The sequence below is a fragment of the Cryptomeria japonica genome, chromosome 3 (genome assembly GCF_030272615.1).
Source record: "Cryptomeria japonica chromosome 3, Sugi_1.0, whole genome shotgun sequence".
Classification (NCBI taxonomy): Eukaryota; Viridiplantae; Streptophyta; class Pinopsida; order Cupressales; family Cupressaceae; genus Cryptomeria; species Cryptomeria japonica.
The window spans coordinates 705,010,503-705,033,091 of record NC_081407.1 but is presented as its reverse complement, the minus strand read 5'-3'; the positions used below and the strand labels follow the sequence as shown (position 1 = coordinate 705,033,091).

Sequence of the window (22,589 nt, the reverse complement as noted above, 5' to 3'; positions counted from 1 at the left end):
TATGGAAAGAGTTTGAGTCCCATTTAAACTAGGTCAACATTTTAGGAAGATTTTATAATTTTGGGGCTCCTTGCATCATTTTTTGCATGTTATCATGGATGTTGGGACTACCATCAAGATTCAGTGGGACTCTAGAAGGGAGGCTATTCTAGTTTTTTCAATCTTATATCCATGTTTTTTATTAGGATATAATAGGTTTTGAAGGGGCCCCAAAACCCTTACAATCAGAGAATTGTCATTGTATAATGGACTAGACTACTTGATAGCGAACAACAGATTTTAAAAAGAACCTGAAACTTTATGGACCTATGGGCATCCAGAGCCCAAAAACCAAAGATTGCATAAAACTTTTAATCAAAAATTTAGAGCAACTACAACCAAACAAACTCCAACCAAACATCAAGAGTAAATCTCTCCAAAACAGGTTGGTCCAAGCAGAGGAACTAAGTCAGCAGACAAAAGAACTTGAAATAACAAAGAAAGAGGAATATTTTGTTGGCAATTGACACTCATCTGGTGACTTCTAGTGACTTTCGGTGGGCGATTATTAATCTCTGCTGATGGGATAATCTCGGCTTAAAACTGGGATAAGGAGATACTCTTTCTTCTTTTATATTTATTCTTCCGACTGTGTATTTGACTTTAAATTTGCTGCATTCTTTAATATGTTTCTTAATTTCCAGAAAACGCCTGTATATTACAATCAACCTAGTTACATTAGTCATTTCGAAAATGTTAGATTGTGTAATAGCATATCAATTTCCATTTACTTCTGCATTGATTTGGATGAGATGGATACAATGCAATTATATATTAATAAGGGGTATAGTATTGTATTAAGTTTGGCTTATTCTTTATTTTTACTTCTATATTTTTATAGAGTTACATGTTATTTTAATTTTATGTGGATCTAGTTTTAACCCATAACTAATTTTTTAATTTGTGTCTTATAATTTCTATATTTTTTTTCTTTGATGAATTGCGTGGTGTACGGTTTAATTTTAAGTTATTTCATTGATTATTATTAGATGATTTGTTACATGTGTGTATAATTTATTGGTAAATCTTGAAAATTAAAAACATTTCTTCGTACACTTAAATTCATCTCCAAAAAAAAAAAGGAATCATCTAATATTAACAAGGAATGTTCCATAATTAGAAAGAAATCATTATAATTGCACTTTGATTTGAAACTTCAAAAGAATCTAATGCATTAAAATTTGCATATAGAGCATTTGCATACTTGTTTGTCTTGTCTTACACTCATTAACTTATTTATGCTCTTAGACCAAAATAGCTAAATATAAGGGTATTATTAGAAATTATACTCATGTATCTAGTCCTAGGACTTAAATTGGTTTGTAAATGTCTTCAAAGCTAAAATTTTGTGAAGTTTTTTTCACATTTCAAGGTGATAAGTCATGGTCAAAAGTTGTGCCTTTTATCTTTTGGAAAATGTTTTAACATTCAATAAGAATGAATTTTTTCAAGACTATTCAAAAAGATCTGATTACTTTGTCCAAATCAACATTATATGCATTTGAAGGAAGCCTCGTATGGAAAGAGTTTGATTCCCATTTAAACTAGGTCAACATTTTAGGAAGATTTTATAATTTTGGGGCTCCTTGCATCATTTTTTGCATGTTATCATGGATGTTGGGACTACCATCAAGATTCAATGGGACTCTACAAGGGAGGCTATTCTAGTTTTGTCAATCTTATATCCATGTTTTTTATTAGGATAAAATAGGTTTTGAAGGGGCCCCAAAACCCTTACAATCAGAGAAATGTCATCATATAATGGACTAGACTACTTGGTAGCGAACAACAGATTTTAAAAAGGACCTGAAACCTTATGGACCTACAGGCATCCAGAGCCCAAAAACCAAAGATTGCATTAAACTTTTAATCACAAACTCAGAGCAACCACAACCAAACAAACTCCAGCCAAACATCAAGTGTAAATCTTTACAAGACAGGTTGGTCCAAGCAGAGGAACTAAGTCAGCAGACAAAAGAACTTGAAATAACAAAGAAAGAGGAAATTTTTGTTTGCAATTAACACTCATCCGATGACTTTAGGTGACTTTCGGTGGTCGATTATTTTTTTAGGGTTGTCATTGATGGCAACTCTTCTTGGTGGTTCGATCCAGCAGTCATGATCCATCTTATTCGGAAGTTGGTGGGAAATGGTAGGCATTTAACTAGTAAAACAGGGTATTTCAGTAATATTTTGATTCGGAATGATCTCCAGTGATTACGGTGTTTTTGGTGATTATTTTTGTGATCTCCATGATTGGAAAGACCTTTAGGAAGCATGCGGTTATAATACTTTTGCTTGGTGCTATGTTTTGTTTGAGATTGAAGCTGACATGATCTACACATTACACTTATTGAAGTCGACTTGAAGGAGATTGCCTTCGTGGTAAGACCAAATATATAAGATCGAATTCGTGATTGATTTTCGATGTGATATAGATGCGGTGATCTCTTTTGGTGTGATTGAGAACAGTTTCACATGCTCATTTTTCTTTCAGAACAACTGGTAGCTGACTAAGACAGAAATAGAGTATTTAGCATAGCAGAGACAGTCAAAGATTCAGTGCTTAACCGGAACTCATTTTTGCATTGTGAGATGTTGATTAAGAGTTCATTTCATTGTATTTACTCATTGTAAATAAATTATAAGTCAGTGAGACTTCCTTGAAGGTTGTAGCCTTTTGGGCTATTGTAATTGAGTAGTGAGCTCTAGGCAGTGAGCCTGAATGCAAGTGCATTCCCCATTTATGTAATATTTATGTACTCCTAGCCATAGTATATGAATATTGTGGGTTATAGCCCCACCATGGTTTTTCCCTTTCCGGGTTTCCACGTAAAAATTCTGGTGTTGTGGATTTGCGTATTTGTTGTTACGTGTTTATGTTCTTATCTGTTATGCATTGTAAACCGATGGATAAAGATTAAGTTTGCGGTTTCAGTTTCTGGAAGACCACTGATTCACCCCCCCTCTCAGTGTTCTCTGATTTTGACATTTTTCAGGCACCCTCAGCCAACATGAAGGGTTTTCCCAGGCTCCCATAACTTGTAATAGAATCTTCGGGCCACAAAAAGTCCCAAAGCTGAACCCTAACCAAAAACAAATACTAGCCAAATTGGGCCCTTGAAAACTACAAGCATCTAGACTCTCCTTAAGGAAAACAAAAAACATAGGGTTTTTCTAGGCTTCGTCAACCATGAGAGTGGGTTTTACACGGCTCCCACAACTAGAAATAATGGGATTTTTATAGGCTCCCATAACCTTGATCTTGAGAATGAACATACCTAAGCAAAAAGTACCCTCCAAGATCACCTTCACCTCTAAAGAAGATTGAGCCACCTCTATAGGAATAACCAAAGAGAATAAAACATGTTGAGGAAGAAGTCCAAAAATAAGTGGGAAGCCAACCAAAGGGCCAAAAAAGATAGGAACATTCAAAATAGCCCACAGAGAAAGAACATCAAACAACATTAGGGGGATCAAACCACTCAACCATCCCCTCAAAGAGAACAATCTGCAAGAAGGAGTGAATATGAGAAAGAGGCAAGAATAGACCACATCCTCCTTGAACAGATCAGAAGATATGGAAACAAGACCAAGATTTCCAATCTCCCAAAAATACACCTCAAGAGTGGCCTCTCAAACAAACGAAAAGGCACCACAAACTAAAGAGCATTGCCAACCATAGCATGGCAAGACACAACATTTCCAACCGACCCTATCATTATCTCAAAATGAACAGGACCACCACTAAAGGAAGGCCAGAAGACAAAACCAAAGCTATCATCTCCATGAAGGGAAATAGGCCTAGAAACTACAGAAAGCACAGAACCCTATCTAGAATAAAGGGCCCCAAAGAAGCAACCACAACCGAGGGCCACAACCCATCCAAGAGGCCAACACCACCCAAATAGATGTCAGAGATAGAAAAATAAACTTGAATCACTGCCCCACCACTCTACTCGTGCTAAAAACAAAAAAGAGTGCACCCAACGGAGACTGCACGCCACCAAACACACCCCCATCCCATCACCTCCCCCAACCAAACACGCCAATCAAAACACATGTACTGACAAGGGAAAGAAAATGCATTTTGATCATCATCATTTGCTTCATCTTCCCCACCTTCAGCCTCCCCTGAAACCCTCGCTTTCAACTCCCTCATTTCAAACTCTCACTATCTTATATCCATGTTAACTAATGAAGAATGCACGATATCTTGTTCCCATTATTTGTTTAAGTTTCAGTATCTTGGAGATCTAGGTGCAGGACATTTTCATGTATGAAATCATTTATAATGAAGTAAACATGTATTGGAATGTTTATTGGATACGATGAGATTCTCATGTTCCATGCACATGGAGATCAAGAATAGCGAGCAAGTTCTATTGTCTTATTAAGTTTTTTTTGTTGTCATGAATAGATACTAACTATCACTGGATGTAGATTTATCATTCATTTGTTGTTGAAGAACTTGTATATGATTCCTTGAGACTTGTAAGTAGAGATGTGTTACCAAAATAGCTAAATATAAGGGTTCTACTAGAAATTATACTCATGTATCTAGTCCTAGGACTTAAATTGGTTTGTAAATGTCTTCAAAGCTAAAATTTTGTGAAGTGTTTTTCACATTTCAAGGTGATAAGTCATGGTCAGAAGTTGTGCCTTTAATCTTTTGGAAAATGTTTTAACATTCAATAAGAATTAATTTTTTCAAGAATATTCAAAAAGGTCTTATTACTTTATCCAAATCAACATTATATGCATTTGAAGGGAGCCTCATATGGAAAGACTTTGAGTCCCATTTAAAATAGGTCAACATTTTAGGAAGATTTTATAATTTTGGGGCTCCTTGCATCATTTTTTGCATGTTATCATGGATGTTGGGACTACCATCAAGATTCAGTGGGACTCTAGAAGGGAGGCTATTCTAGTTTTTCCAATCTTATATTCATGTTTTTTATTAGGATATAATAGGTTTTGAAGGGGCCCCAAAACCCTTACAATCAGAGAATTGTCATCATATAATGGACTAGACTACTTGGTAGAGAACAACAAATTTTAAAAAGAACCTGAAACATTATGGACCTATGGGCATCCAGAGCCCAAAAACTAAAGATTGCATAAAACTTTTAATCAGAAATTCAGAGCAACTACAACCAAACAAACTCCAACCAAACATCAAGTGTAAATCTTTCCAAAACAGGCTGGTCCAAGCAAAGGAACTAAGTCAGCAGACAAAAGAACTTGAAATAACAAAGAAAGAGGAATATTTTGTTGGCAATTGACACTCATCCGGTGACTTCTGGTGACTTTCGGTGGTCAATTATTTGTTTAGGGTTGTCATTGATGGAAAATCTTCTTGGTGGTTTGATCCGACAGTCGTGATCCATCTTATCCGAAAGTTGGTGGGAACTAGTAGGCAGTTAACTGGTAAAACAAGGTAAAATGGGGTATTTCAGTAATGTTTCGATTCGAAATGATCTCCGGTGATTACAGTGTTTTTGGTGATTATTTTTATGATCTTCGTGATTGGATATACCTTTAGGAAGCATGTGGTTATAATATTTTTGCTCGGTGCTATGTTTTGTTTGAGATTGAAGCTGACTTGATCTACACATTACACTTATTGAAGCCGACTTGAAGGAGATTGCCTTCGTGGTAAGACCAGATATATAAGATCGATTTGGCGATTGATTTTCGATGTGATATAGATGCGGTGATCTGTTTTGGTGCAATTGAGCACAGTTTCACGTGTGCATTTTTCTTTTAGAACAACTGGTAGCTGACTAAGATAAAAATAGTGTATTTAGCAAAGTAGAGACAGTCAAAGATTCAGAGCTTAACCGGAACTCATTTTTGCATTGAGAGATGTTGATTAAGAGTTCATTTCATTGTATTTACTCAATGTAAATAAATTGTAAGTTAGTGAGACTTCCCTGAAGGTTGTAGCCTTTTGGGCAATTGTAATTGAGTACTGAGCTCTGAGCAGTGAGCCTGAATGCAAGTGCATTCCCCATCTATGTAATATTTATGTACTCTTGGCCATAGTATATGAATATTGTGGGTTCCAGCCCCACCATGGTTTTTCCCTTTCCAGGTTTCCACGTAAAATTTTGGTGTTGTGGATTTGTGTATTTGTTGTTATGTGTTTATGTTCTTATCTGTTATGCATTGTAAAGTGGTGGATAAAGATTAAGATTCTGGTTTCAATTTATGGTAGATCATTGATTCACCCCCCCTCTTAGTGATCTCTGATTTTGACCATTTCCAAGCACCCTCAACCAACATGAAGGGTTTTCCCAGGCTCCCATAACTTGTAATAGAATCTTCGGGCCACAAAAAGTCCCAAAGCTGAACCCTAACCAAAAACAAACAGTGGCCAAATTGGGCCCTTGAAAACTACTAGCATCTAGCCTGTCCTTAAGGGAAACAAAAAACATAGGGTTTTTCTAGGCTCCGTCAACCATGAAAGTGGGTTTTACATGGCTCCCACAACTATAAATAATGGGATTTTTATGGGCTCCCATAACCTTGATCTTGAGAATGAACATACCTAAGCGCAAAGTACCCTCTAAGATCACCACCTCGATAGGTGATAAAGGAGAGAAACCAAATTAAATACTATTCTATATTCCCATATAGCTAAGAAACAAGGTACCATCATCCTCCCTGAGTACCACTGAGAAAATCATATCCTCCACTCTCTGCACCTCAATAGGAGAAAAAAGAGATAAATCCATAGAAAGACCAATCTCAATCCCCAAACAACCAAGAGACAGCACACCATCCACTCCCCAATAACATTTCCCAGCATCAACCGTAGCAAACATCTTCACCTCAATAGAAGATAGGTAATATCTAGCACCATCTATCTTCACCTCTAAAGACGATTGAGCCACCTTTATAGGAATAACCAGAGAGAATCAAAGACGTTGAGGAAGAAGCCAAAAAATAAGTGGGAAGCCAACCAAAGGGCCAAAAAAGATAGGAACATTCAAAATAGCCCACAGAGAAAGAACATCAAACAACATTATGAGGATCAAACCACTCAACCATCCCCTCAAAGAGAACAATCTGCAAGAAGGAGTGAATATGAGAAAGAGGCAAGAATAGACCACATCCTTCTTGAATAGATCAGAAGATATGGAAACAAGACCAAGATTTCCAATCTCCCAAAAATGCACCTCAAGAGTGGCCTCTCAAACAAAAGAAAAGGCACCACAAAATAAAGAGCATTGGCAGCCCCAGCAAGGCAAGACACAGCATTTCCAGCCAACCCTATCACAAAATGAACAGGACCACCACTAAAGGAAGGCTAGAAGACAAAACCAAAGCTATCATCTCCATGGAGGGAAATAGGCCTAGAAACTACAGAAAGCACATAACCCTATCTAGAATACAGGGCCAAAGAAGTAGCCACAACCGAGGGCCACAACACATCCAAGATGCCAACACCACCCAAATAGATGTCAGAGATTGAAAAATAAACCCGAATCACTGCCCAAAAACTCTGCTCGCGCTGAAAACAAAGAAGAATGCACCCAATGGAGACTGCAGGCCGCCAAACACACCCCCATCCCATCGCTTCCTCCAACCAAACACACCAATCAAAACACATGTGCTGACAAGGGAAAGAAAATCCATTTTGATCATCATCATTTGCTTCATCTTCCCCACCTTCAGCCTCCCCTGAAACCCTCTCTCTCAACTCCCTCATTTCAAACTCTCACTATCTTATATCCATGTTAACTAATGAAGAATGCACGATATCTTGTTCCCACTATTTGTTTAAGTTTCAGTACCTTGGAGATCTAGGTGAAGGATATTTTCATGTATGAAATCATTTATAATGAAGTAAACATGTATTGGAATGTTTATTGGGTACGATGAGATTCTCATGTTCCATGCACATGGAGATCAAGAATAGCGAGCAACTTCTATTGTCTTATTAAGTTCTTTTTGTTGTCATGAATAGATAGTAACTATCACTGGATGTAGATTTAGCGTTCATTTGTTGTTGAAGAACTTGTATATGATTCCTTGAGACTTGTAAGTAGAGATGTGTTTTTTTTATTAGTTAAAGGTGGGTTAGGCCCGTAGCATTACATATATGTAGAAAAGAACCACCTAGGTGGCATGAGAGATGCAGACCTAGCAAAATAAAAAATAGCAAAAAATAGCAAGGAACCACCAAGCATAGACTAGGACCAAAAATAAAACCAGCATTTTAAAACCACTGAAAAACAAGCCAACCGCCAAAGAAATGAATATATGGTCTACAAGGTAGAGGCCTTACCCACTTGCCAATCTATACATAGACCTAAGACTATCAAAGTAAGAGATTTTTTTTATTGAGTCATTATTAGAGTTCAGAGTACCAAAGTTTGGAGTGTCTTTAACAATAGAGGCAAGGAGCTCCACCAAATAAAAAGGGGATAAAGCATGTCTCTTGTGCTTGGCTTTTCAATGCTCGATTTCCTCCTAAATAACCTATAGGGAAGTCGACTTCTTCACAATCATCTACTGGCTTCTCTTAGACATCTCCTCAATCTTACTCATGAGGATCTCTTAGCTTTCCTTTGGCTCCATAACAACCTTATTCTCATTTCTTTGAGACACCTTCTCTCTCAAGTTTTTCAACATTCCTTCAACTTTATCCCACTTCTCTAATTTCCCAGCCACATTACTCATAGGTTCCCAGACCCATTCATCCTCCTCCATGACCCATTTTTCCAACTTAGCATTGGCCTCAAGCATAGCCTCTGGTTTGTTAATCTTCTAGATAGCCACATCGAATTGTGATAAAAATCATTTAATCACCAAGTCCTACCATTCAACATTCTCCTCCAGCTTCAAAACCTTTGATTCTAAGTTAGAAGGGCCAGTCTTGGTGTCGGGAATCTCCTGACCAAAGGGAATAGGGGAAACCTCCTTAGAAGCTATAAGGAACTAGTCCTGTTCTGAAGCATACGAGGACTCAAAATCCTCATCCACATCTTCTTCATCTAATTCCAATAGATCCACATCCTTAGGAGGCGGATTACAGGAGTCCTTTTGTTTGGCTTCTCTAAGAGGATTTAAGAAGCTAGGGACAAGCTTAGGTTTAGAACTAGCCGCAGGGTTGGGTTTTTCTATGGCGGTCCCAAAAAGCTCAACCACTAAATTTGGGTCCATCGAGGGCTAGGAAGACTTAACAAGGACCCACTAAGAGGGGTTAAAGCAAGATAAAAGTTATAGAGCCTAAGAATCAACCTAAGAATCAACCATTTTATGGGGGAGAAGGGAATTCTTATACTTGGCTATAGAAATAGACTGAGAAAGTGAAAAGAAAACCTAGTAAGAAAAATTCATTCTTATGCCATACCTGAGGTGGTTTAGCATTGGGAAGATCTAAATATGAAATCTTTTGTAACGCTCATCTAGAGTAAAAACATTCATTAAGAATAGGACACAAGTAGAGATTTAGGGCCAAGAAGAAAGTCATTAATTTGTCTTGCGTTAAAATTTTATATGGATTGTCTATTGGTAAAACCCTTGCATGATTATTGTCAAATGCATTGTAAACCCAAGCATAAACCTTGTCTCTATCTAGAAATAAGAGAACTAAAGACTATATATTAATGTTCTATCATAAAAAAATATGAGTGTCAATAAGGTGTAAATAATGGTTTGTAAGTTCTCATGAGATTGTCCACAAGTTTGCTTCTAATCATGAAGACCCTTCATAGGGTTTGTTACAAAAATAAAGTAATATTTTTTCTTTCTCTCATTATCACACGAAATGAGAAATGTAGTCATGTTAAAAACCTTGTTCATTGATAAAAATATCATGCAACCTTATGCATTTTAACAAGATTTGGTTGTTCTTTCACCATATTTAGTAATCGTGATGTGTCCATCAACACTATAATTTTTCAAATCAGTTTCTCATAATTAATAAATAGAACTCACTCTTATAGGTATCTATTTTATCACTCAAACCAACAAGTTAAACTTATTTTACAGAATTTGGTTGTGAAATCAAAGGGTGATTACTATAACATAGCAAATTAGGTTTATTATTGTGAGATGGATTTATATATATAAATTATAGTTTCAATTTATCATACAATACATTAAAATTAATCATTACGATTCCAAAGGTGGATAATACACTCATTAAAACCATCAAATGATTCAAACAAGTTCTATAAATTAATTTATTTTAAGACAAAACACATAGTTATAAGACTAAATTATGCTTGTAATCAAATTATTTTATTTAGAATTTGTATCCTAATATGGTACCATTAAAAAATAATCTAAAATTAAAAGACTATGAGGCTTTTCACTTTTTATGATCAATATTTTAAATTTCTTGATTGAAAGATAATAAAACTCTTATACAGAATAGTCTTAAAAATAAACATAATTTTTTTCTAGTATAATAGAAGTGATGAATATTTGTAGATAATTTGAATGAATTCTTATTAAATAGGTCATCATATTTCACTAAACAATTTATGACACTTTATAACTTAGAATGGGCCTATAAATTGGAATAGTCATGTCATTATAGAAATGTTCATGCTAAGCATATTGACCTTATGTTTTTAGAAAAATGCATGGTATTATTTCTTTAACCACAATCTAAACAATATTGTAATAATAGTCATAATCTCAAAATTTAATTTGTGTTCTAATATGATAGGACTTCATTCCAGGCCTAACATTTATATTAATTTTCATGAAAGCATTATTTTGTATAAAGATATGCTATCTTTTATGAATGGGTCTCTTATTTACACATTTTGTAAATTTTAAATTATCTTCTTTAATGAAATCCACACATTTACCTATTTTTGAGACTTTTCAAATAAGACATTTATATTGGTCAATTCAAAAAAATATCATGAAGTCTTTAATGCAGATTGTGAGTATATTTCACTCTAGAAGAGTACAAATAGTGTAGCATGCAAAATTGTTGCTTAGATTCTTTTATAAAAAGAAGTTTCTAATATTCTTAATCACTCTACTTAAACGTCAGGCATTTGATCAAAGATTGTCATATCATGATTGCCAACCTGGATGACTTTATAGCTTCACACACGTATCGGGAAGGAAATGCCACCACCGATTATATGGAAAATCTTGGGGTGGCTTATGTGGACGTTAAATGGTGGAGAGAAATGGAAAGTTTCCCGATAAACCTGTGCGAGCTAACTAGAACGGACACTGAATTAATCGGCCACTAATTACCAATTCATAATGACTGAATGCCATTGGGATAATTTTGTCTGGTGGAAGTTTTTCACGACTCCCAATTCTTGCTATTCTAGAGGCTTCTTTTGTTTTTGGTTAGGTTTGCTACTAAGTGTTCTGGGTGTGCTCTTTGGCTCTATCTGAATTGTCCATTTCATGGGGGGTGATAAGAATAGGATGAAACCCACTTCTTTTGAAAATTGGAAAAGGAATTTTGTGGTTTGGAATGAGATTTCGAACAAAGGCCTGATGTCGTATATGGAAAGGTTGAAAGGGAATTCGTCAAGCGCCACTAAAGAATTTGTGAGCGAATGGGATAATGGTATCCTTAAGGTCTATGGCATACAATTTAGGATTGATGAAGACTTTATCGCTGAAATTACTAGCCTGCAAATGGAGGGAAGGAAGTTCTATAGAGAAAGGAAATCTGCAGATGAAGCTATATCCACTTTCTTCAACAAGAAGGAGTGGAATAGGGTTCAGAAGATGGCTAACGGTGTCTACAACCAGAAGGATCTTCAAATGCCTTGAACCGATGTGGCAGAGGTTATCATGAGATACATCACTCTTGATGGTCGATATGTGAGCATTTTTTCCTATCACTTGGTCATTTTAATCACTTCAGGCATGATAGGAAAATCTCCATTCCATTTTATCTTCTTTCTTCCTTAAAGCATAGTCTAGATAAACATGTTGAAAATGTGGATAACCCGGTCCTCCATGAGGGCCTTATCTGTCTCATTATGGATTATACTAAGGCCCATGAAGTGAAGCCTTCCCATGTTATGAAAACCCATGTTTCTTCTTCCAAACTGGAGGTTCGGGTGGTTTATGACACGAATTCAGAAGGGGAAGATAGCGGGCTTGCTAAGGACTGGTAGGATCAAGATGTGTCTGATGATCCTGAGTATTTTCTGCCTCTTGGTGAGGGCCCCATTCAAAATATTACCCCTGGGACAAGCAGTAGTAGGTGCAACAAACACCCTAGGTGGGCTGCTAGTAAATACAAAAATCTGGGGACCAAGCCTGTTGACTTTGTCTTGCCTAAATCAAAGAAGCCTAAATTTGGAAGGGGGGCGGGCAACATAGATAGTGAAAAGGAGATTAAGATTCAAATCCCCATTGACGTCGATCCTAGGAAACATGGGAGGGTTGTCATTGACCCAAATTTGGATGATTGCATTTCCCTTGCGGCCAACAGCCAAATGGAGTGTCTCCGGATGATGGGCATGGAGATTGAAGTCCTAAAAAAGGGTATAAAGGGTATTGTAGATACTTTTACGAACAACCCTCGACACAATAAAACTGAGAAAATCCTCCAATTGACCCAGAAAGTTAGTGAGGATGTGGATAAGTTGAAATTGAATAATGAAAGTAGAATATGGAATTTGGAGGTGAGTGTTGAAGAAATCAAAGGAAGTCTAAAAAATCTGGTTGAGATCAGCAAGGCCACCATGAATAATAGTTCAGAAGGTTTGATGAAGGTCAATAATATGATTATGGATTGCACATTGTAGGGTTGATCCCATTGCTAGTGTGACTCCTTTGGATTCCAAGCAGAAAAAGAAAGTGAAGGGTACTAGTGGTCAGATATCTCGCTCCCATACTACGACAGGTTCGTGTACCCATACCAGGAGCAAGAACCAGGAGCAAGGCAGCTCCAGATTTATCATGGACGAGTTGGAGACTATCAATAGGAAAGTGATTCAGAAGAATGCAGAGCTCTTGCATTCTTATCAATAGGTCTATGTTTTTGTTGGTCTTAATCATTTTTGTTTAGTAGGCTATTTTGTGGGTTTAGCCCATGTTCATTTAGCTTTTGCTGCTGGTTATGGACTTTAATGCTTATTTTCTGGTTATTGTAAATCTTTTGGGTTTCGGGTCCCTGTAAAACCCGTTTGCCTTAATCAAAAACATTTTGTGACCTAATTGGTCAATAGCCCAGTGATTCTTCAATAGATGTATATTGTCAAGTAGATTTCTTTATAAAAAAATGTCAATAGTATTATTCTTCTGCACTCTAACTAAAGATCATTGATTTAATAGTTCAATAGTCAAAAGTCAAGAATAACAAAGACTAAGGCAATGATGAGAACTAAATAGTTATATTGAACTCAGGAGAAATACATTAGGTTAACAAGGACATTCATTATGCTCCTTGCTTTATTTAGTAGACCACAAGGACTTTGGTTTTATTTCAGTACAAAACTATAAAGAGTCTAATACTTTATCTTAGTCGAATTTGGCCTGGATTGAATCCACTAGTTTTGAACTGATACGGAAGGCCTTGCTCAGAACATTATCGGGGAGGGGGGCTTTCGCTCCAAAGAGAGAATTGGCGATTGTCTGAACTCCAGGAAACTGGCTGCTCAATCCAGATATCACCACTGCATTTTCTTTCCCCACATTCTGCTGGAAATGCACAAGCGCCTTGGGAAACACAAACACATCTCCCTTTTCCAGCTTCTTGCTGAAAAGCTTGTTATTGGTATCAACAAACCCCACAAATAGCTCGCCTTCCAGTAAAACAAGAATTTCAGTGGCTCTTGGGTGTGTGTGAGGAGGATTTATTCCATCCACTGCAAAGTCGATGCGAACCAACGAAATACCCAACGTATTGAGGCCTGGTATCTGCATAACGTTTGCCGCTGTCACGTTAGAGCCTACTGCATTGTTGGTGTCCCCGGGTTGCCCCAGTCCACGAAAGAAGAAGTCGTCTGCTGAAACTTTCTTTGGGTTTTTGCACACGAACCCATTCACAAAAACTGTGAAACCCATTTGTTAGCATGACACATTATAAACAGAAGGAGACATATGTATAATGAAGAAAGCTATTGTATTAAACTCACTTTTGCTTTTCTCATCTGCAACACAGAAGTCCTGCAAAGGATCGGGATCCTCCGCCATGACATGGTGGTTGTAACGACATGCCAGCAGAAAAAGTCCCAGCGTCAAGTAAGTCATGGGATTAACCATTTTATTGTATCTTTGTAAAACAAAGCACAGAAGCAGCACAGAGCACAGGAAAAGATAGGATTTATGTATCTTTGGATTGGGTATTAGAGGTTCACTACATGCTTTATATAGCCGAAAACTTAACAACTCCACTATGAATAATTCAATATCACTGCTTACATTTTGAATTTTTGAGATAAGGTAAAGAATTATAGTATAGTTTAAACACTCTACTCAAATATTATAAATTTTAAAGACAGTCAATTAGTAATAATTTCACAGCTCGTTTCTATTGAAACATGATAATAGTTATCTATTTTATTGGCTAAAATTTACAGTGACAATTCAGAACTCTGCAATGAGTCATTCAGTTTGACTGCGTGCTTTTAAGCATCATCTTTCATCATTATCCTAAAAATGTAAGAAAAATTCTTTGGGCTAAAGCTTTACGACTCCACATTCAATCATTCGACTTGACTTCGTGTTTTTAACCCTCATCTGTTAGCATGACTGAGTACTCTGAACAATACAAAAACTGGGTTTGCTAGGCCATACTTTGGCAATCAGGTGAGCCGTCAGCTGAGGACTCATTCAAATCTGCTTTTTTTTTCTATTCGAGGAAATAAAAATGCGTACAGGATTTTTTGAGAAAGCACATATTTTTTTCAGAGGACTAAATATTACATTGAATCTTTCTTTCATGTTATTAAGATCTCTTCATTCCTTGTACAGTAGAACTTCACCAGGGCTTGTGAGATCATATCAATATTGAAAGGAAATTTTTATTTTGGAAGACTTGCGATACATAGGGCACCAACCTCTTCAATAGTCGTAGTGTTTTTAGTCGTGAGATCAAAGGATATATGACTTGTGAAAGCTCTATACTAAACTACGGGAAACTATAGGAGACATCATATAATATATATCCCATTTGAAGTCCAGTGTATGTTGTAATTAGATATTATAGGAGACATCATATGCTTTTCTAAATTCAAAATAACATGTTTACTAAACTACCGGAAACTATGTATAACTCCAACTTCTCTTTTGAATATTATGCCTAGTGTTCTACCTAGTAATTTTGACACCTAGGACCTAATCCCTCAATCTTACTTAAGTTTACATAGCAAAATCATACGAATCTTCTCACTTTAAGTGGAATTCTCACTTTGAGTGGATAGTTATCATATTATAACTTTTTCACCTTAAGTGGATGATAAGTTATCACTTTATATCTCAAGTCATAAAATTAAGACACGTGTCATAATCTTATGCTATCCTATGTTGATCTTGGCCAATAAAACCAAGGGGTCCCCTTTTTAACATTATTCCATATCAATGTATCATTTTCATTCCTGATAGAATATCATTGTTCTTTCATTGTTGATATCTCTTGTGCTTTCATGAAGTGCTTAGATCTTGGGTACCTATAATCTTCAACCAATCTTGCATGGTATAGAGCATTTTGTACCAATTCTAGCATTGTGGTAGAGCTTGTGGGATTCTTTCTTGTTAGCCTTATTTGAGAGATCTAGATTGCAAATCTTGGTACATTTTGGGGGTTTTGTTTTTGTTGATTTATATTGAAAGACAAAATTAGAATATTATTGTGTACATCTGAGATCACCATTAGATTGAAAAGGTTTGAGAAATTTATTAGTCTTTTGTTTTGTCCAAATCAAATGTTGAAGACCAAATCTATTTGGGTTTGAAGCTGGGAGATGGTTGTTAGATCTAGAATGAACCTACCATTTTTAATAAGTTTGGGCCAAAATAGACCCCATCATCATGCTAAGATTTAGAAAGAACCTAACATTTCTAATAATTTTGAGCCAAGGTCAACCCCGACATCATGCTAAGAAGGCCCAAGAACCCCAAGATCGACTATCAATTTGTTGAAATCGGAAACTTTTACCCAAAGCACTCAAGAAAATTTTTTCCTACCCAGCCATACAAATATAATAATTGTAAAAAGAAAATTCTAGAGTCTTAGATGTGTTGCTGAAAAATCCTCATTTTGGGACCTTATAGGGCTCCATTTGGGCACATTTTTTGGGTGCCAATTTATTTAATTGTATGATTTCTCCTATATTTTTATAGTGGTGTAATCAGATTGATCATATTTTGTGTAGATATTATACTTTGAGCTTCAAGTCAAATTTTGCATATGTATGTACCAAGATAAAGTATAGTTGCTAGTTTTTAGCATCTAGCACCTAAAAAATGCACTAAGCATAAAGTCCTAAATCATATTTTGATGGGGCATTCTTGTTTGATTTATTTGGGTGGTAATCTTGCAATGTTTTATTGCATTCTTTTGCATGTTTATATGTTTAAATAAATGGGAAACCATAAATTTAACTCCTAACATCACATAATTATCCATCATGGAATAAATCAATAAGAAATTATCTCATGGGGAAGGGTTTTCTTGGCTATCTAAATAAAATAATTTCTCAAATAATTTATCCTAATATATTTCCAAGATTGGATATTGAAAGGGATAAAACACTTGGAAGTATATATTCATTATTCTCGTTTGTTTTTTAGTTTCACATTGAATCATGTAAAACACCTAAGGTGGTTTGGGAGACTCTTGAATAATTTTATATAGTAAAATTGATAGGATTAGGGGATATTAGATTGATAATGATTTGATGATTCTTGATTGGATTAGTTTTGACTACATTCAAGATTACATCTTTGAAATTGGGAAATTAGGAACATAGCTAAAGTATTACAATATGTAGAAAGAATATTTAAAATTGATCCTTAAAATGTTATGGAAGCTTGGTCCTAAGTAATCAGTGTTTGCTTCCGCCTTTCATAACTATTGTCTCTCTATGGGAGCATCATATATTGGTCCTAAGTTTCATGATTTTCTGAATCCCTTAATCCAAGAGGAAGCAAAGATAATTCACATGGGTCTAATAAAGTGTTCTAAACACTAATAGTTTGTGGTAATTGAGCCTAAGGTATAGAAAGAAACAAGGAATCTTGATAAGAAACAAAAGAAGAAAAAGAAACAAGTGAATTAAAGAATCTTAATCGTCTCCCTCTCAAGGGAAATCATCTAAGAAGGAGAACCCTAAATGTGCATATTACAAGAAATTGGCGCATGATGAACATCAATATAATTTAAAACAAATTTATGATTTAAAACATTTTCTTAAGAAGAATCAATTCAACATATCTTCAACAATGTCAAGGAGTTCATTATTCTTATTCTTCATCATCTAAGATAGACAAATATAAGGGGAAAGCAGTTGTTGCAGTTGTAGATTTTAATTTAGATAGGTTGATACTTGATTCATCAGCCTCATATCATATGGCTTCATCAAATAGTATGTTTTTCTCATTTAAATCTTTTTTAGCACCACATATCCTAATTGAGAATAATACTTATATGCATGTTTATAGGAAGGCATCTATTAACATGGATGAAAGAGCATTCAATGATGTTCTTTGTGTGACTTAATTGTTAACCAATATCCTTTCTATCTATCAAATCACACATGGTGGAGTAGGAAAGAGTGTTAAGTTCACACTTGATTATTTCATTATTCAAGATTTACATAGCAGATATATTCATGTAGTTGGGGATGTTTAATGCTAATCTCAAGTCTACACCTTCCCGTATTTTTCTCCTATTGTTGATTCATTTGATTTAAATACTATGACTTCTAGTGTTGAAACATTTGAGAAGATTCAGTATGGTCATTTGAAACTTGTAGTGCTTTCATTTTTTGAGATTCAAGAGACATGTGCTAAGATTCCATCTCCTTAATTGATTATTTCTTCTTAAGACACTTGTGTTGCTACAATTTGGACTCCATATAATCCAATGTAATAGGAATCACCTTGTCTTTCAAAGATGGCTTTATGATAAGATCACTTAAAAAAAAATTGGAAGTTTACTTTTAGATTCATAAAATTCATATTTAAAATATATCATTAATCACATTCATATTCTCTTTTATGGAGATGATCCTTCTTCTGTTGTTGCAAGAGAACATTTTGACTCTATTGTTTATTCTCTACATGGTCATTCTTCAGAGTTTGAGATGATTATAGATATGTATTAACAACATTTGGACGAAGCCTCTTAGTCACTAGAGGAGGAACCATTGTCTTTGGATGATGTTCTACATCAATTTATAGGACATTTTAGATTATCATCTTTAGCATTGTGGCCTTGAACCTTCATTATGAGAATAGCTCATAATAGAATAGTAAAAGATGCATTATATGATGGACATATAGTGGAAAAGAAAAGATAAGATTGCACTAACATATCAAAAAATTGTAACCAAATATGCATAGAATAGCAGTATCAAAATGTTCATTGCACAACCACATACAATTATAAATAAAGGCAATAAATACCAAAATTTATTAGCATGGATCTAAATAAATAATATGCCAATACATTAGCCTTCTCACCAAAACAATCCAAGCTATACAACATTGAATATATCCACGCTTGGTATAGAAAAAACTTAAATTTTTGTAATGGTACCTTCACGATGTGTTAAAAATTCAAACAGTGATCTTATTAAGAACAAATTCAGGCAAGGAAGCATGCCCATCAAGCTTCCCTCTCATGTGTTGGCACTTTAAATTCTCTCAATACATTACAACATAAATAGTTTAATAACATAAAAGGTTTGTGGTTCCAACTTAAATATTAGAGGCTACAAACAAAAATCACAACCAAAATTGTCAAAAGCATCAATCTTCTTGGTGAAGAAAATGTTTGTTGATGTCACTTTTTGAATTAGTACCAAAAATAAATCACAAGCCCATCAAGAACAAATGATACACTTAAAAATGAAAAAACTTTCCATTTGGGAAGTACTGAACAAAGTGACAGACAAATATGATGGAATTATAAAGTTTATCTTTTTTCACTTTACATCTATCTATTATCAACTGCAGATTATACAACAAATAAAAATAACCATCTTAAAATCTTAATCGATACCTTTCTAACCATGATAAATAGAAAAATAAGATGAGTCACATACAATGATAATTTGCAATATCCAAATTTTAGTTTATGACACAAATTTTCAAAGTATTTGCTGAACTTAGGGATAGGTGGCCCAAGAATGGAATCCACTACTTGCTTTGAGTAGCAATTGTATCTAGTATAGAACTTTTACAAATATCGCTACTACATTCCACTGTCATACAAGATGTAATGTTCCTGATAGATATTTAGTGTAATTTCAAAATAAGAAATCGTAGTCACATAAATCTGTCCACTTAATTAAATGAATATTTACTATTTATTTGATTATTTAACCATCAATAATCAATTAATTAAGTTAATATTTGATTAATTTCATCCTCAACCTCTTCTCCTATTAACTAAATAAATTATTCAATTTATTTAAATTATTTCATTAAGCCACACTCTAAATAAATTAAATGATTAAAGTGCATTTATTTAATTTAACCCCTTTCCTCTTTTAAATAAATAAATATTTATTTATTTAAAATCCCTAACTACCCCCCACTTGCATTCTCTTACAAATGCAAGTTGTGCCTATTTAGTTGAAATAATGAATTTTATTTTAATTAAAATCCTATTTTCTCTCACCAACTTGCTCTTCTAACCCATTCTAGACTCTTCTAACCCATTCTAGATTCTTCTAAACCATTCTAAATTATCCTAATCACCCTCCCTAATTATTGTCACATTCCTAAGCAACTTGGAGTCACTTCTCAAAGCCTTAGAGTAAGCCTTTAATGTTTTTCAAAGCCTTAGAGTCTTTGAAAAACATTAAAGGCTTTGTGCCTTCAACAAGTTAACTCCTAAAGTCTTCCAAACCATTATTGGCTCTTAAATAACCATTAATGGTTAACTCAACTCACCCACATGGTTAGAGACTTTCCCTTTGATGAATAATGATGAATCAGTTAGTACCAAACTGGTACTGAGAGGGGGGGATGAATCAATATAGACAAAAACTTTCTCCGAACCAATTTGACTACAAAGACTGTACTTAACAGGTAAACAGTAACACCAGTCTAAAATAGAGCACTACCGGTAAAACACAGTGATAGTATGAAAGACATAAACCGGTAAACACTTAGATCTCTACACAATTTAATATCTCACTTCCACTTCACCCGTATGCATAAACAAGTAATATATCATCAAAAATATAATGACTAGATCAGTTCAACATGCTTTACCACTTGACAGAGAATATTAAAGCATCACATGAAAAGCATCACACATGACACGCTGATTTTTCATGTGGAAACCCAACTAGGAAAAACCACGGTGGGGATTAATACCCACAAGCTATTCTTTGAACTCTTCTGAAGTCTTCTTTGTTAGGAGCCTAGTCCGGTTAAAGACTTTTACAATAGGTTCTGCTAGGAACCGATCCTGCTAGGGATCACCCGGTTAAGGGATGGCTAAATACCTGGTTAAAGGTTAGAACCCTGTTAGAGGTTACCTCGCAACAGGATTTCAAGAACTCATTGAATTGAGTCACCATGTTAAAGGATTTACACAAAAGCCTGTTAAAGCTACCCGGTTAAGGGATTTTCCAACTGCTGAAATGGTTAGAAGTCAACTGGTAATACACTGATCTAATAACAGCACACAATGCTAAGGCAGATCCTCTTTAGCTCCTTTGCTTCTGCAATCACACTCTATAGGTATTAACACACTTCTCTTGTCTGGCAAGAATCAAGCATCTCTTCACTTGGATACACACATAACATTTGCCAACACTTTCAAAATGAAAAACATCATAGACCTTATAGGAAATAGACAGGTTGGTAGCATAAACCCTAAACCCTAAACATTTAGGTTTTACAATTCAATCAATTCAATCTTGACTGTTAATCATACTGCATTGAATACAACAGTCTTGAATAGATCTCAAGACATTCTCCAACATTCATTCTTTGCTGCTTCAGGAGGTTGATAACCCATCATGCATTCTCCACCGTTTACAGAGACTTCATGCATTCCCGAGGTAGATAAGATCAATCTCCATGCAAGATCCTCAAGGAAATCCTTCACGCGCACAAGGCTGACATGGCAGCACTATCTGATCTTCATTACAATGCAAACTCATCACAAGATGTCATCGGTTGAATCACACAGGCTTGGAATGCATCAACCGGAAACCCTGAAGTTGAGACTACCAACCGGTAGTCACGCCAAATAAAACCATAATACAAAGCTTCCCGTATACTGGTTCTCATTCCAACATACCACTTTAATTTTTCACATATACCGGCTCACAATATCATATCGATTTTCTTGCCAATTTGCTTACTTCAATGTACCAGTTCATACTTCAGCATATTGACATCAATGACAACATACAATATCATCATGTCATCAAGCTCTGCACAAATGCCAACACCCTCTAACTTAACCCCCATCTAGCTCATGTGTCTCTTCAAGCATTCATTTCTTTGATAATGGTTATCTCCACTAACTCTTGCACAAGAGTTTATCCATTGGATAAAGGCATTATTCATTGGATAAAAGCTTTATTCATTCAACTCAAGGCTAACCTTACCTCCTAAGGTAACCCTCATGTCATCTCAAGCATTTAATGCTTCTTCCCTCTCCTCTCAAGCCATCTCATGTTGACATTTGTCATCCTAGGATTGGATTGAAAGCGCTCACATGGATCATAAACCCATCAATCCTGACCCTTGTTGAGATTACTCAATCTCAACCATCCATTGCCCTATTTTTTCTTATAAATAGAGCCCATTCCTTTTTCAAAACAAGCTTGAAATCCAAAAATCTTGTATGCATCAAAATTATACCAAATTTGAGAGAGCATCTAGGAGCACTTTTCTTTGTTATTTTCGATAAAAGTAACATAGATTAATTAGAGACTTTCTCATATTGAGCTTGCACTTGCATAATTAGTCATTTTTCATAATCTTGAATCTCCATAAGACATCCATAATAGTACCAAAAACTAAGGGATACACACATGTGGACTTGGAGAGGAGAGGAACAAGGGAGGAGCAGCTATGAGCATGTTGGAGAGAATTTGGCAGGGTTGAGTGTCTTTCTTCCATTTTTGTGTGCTTTCTATAATCTTTTTAATATCTCTCTTGATATGCATGCTTAGGATTGTAGTTTCATTTCTATTTCATTTTTTATTGATACTAACAAAAACTAACATTTGAATCTTGTGTTCCTAACATCCTTTTTGCAGTGCATCCTTTGGTGAACCCGACGTGAATCGAACATGCAACCTTCTGATTAAAAACTAACTTTTTTTATGAAAATTGTCAAAATTGTCACACACAGGTTGCGCTTTAGCACTATTGACACGAGTTTTAGCACCTTTGACAAC

At 35.3% G+C, this 22,589-nt stretch overlaps 1 protein-coding gene across 1 annotated transcript; it reads right to left on the bottom strand.

The window, feature by feature from the left end:
- Window positions 1–13,425: 13,425 nt before the first annotated feature.
- Window positions 13,426–14,254, bottom strand: LOC131054188 (putative germin-like protein 2-3). Its single transcript, XM_057988651.2, has 2 exons — window positions 14,130–14,254; window positions 13,426–14,045 (listed from the first exon to the last, which is right to left on the bottom strand). Exons 1-2 carry the CDS (start codon window positions 14,242–14,244, stop codon window positions 13,513–13,515), a joined length of 648 nt encoding a protein of 215 aa, XP_057844634.2. The 5' UTR covers window positions 14,245–14,254; the 3' UTR covers window positions 13,426–13,512.
- Between the last annotated feature and the right edge of the window lie 8,335 nt (window positions 14,255–22,589).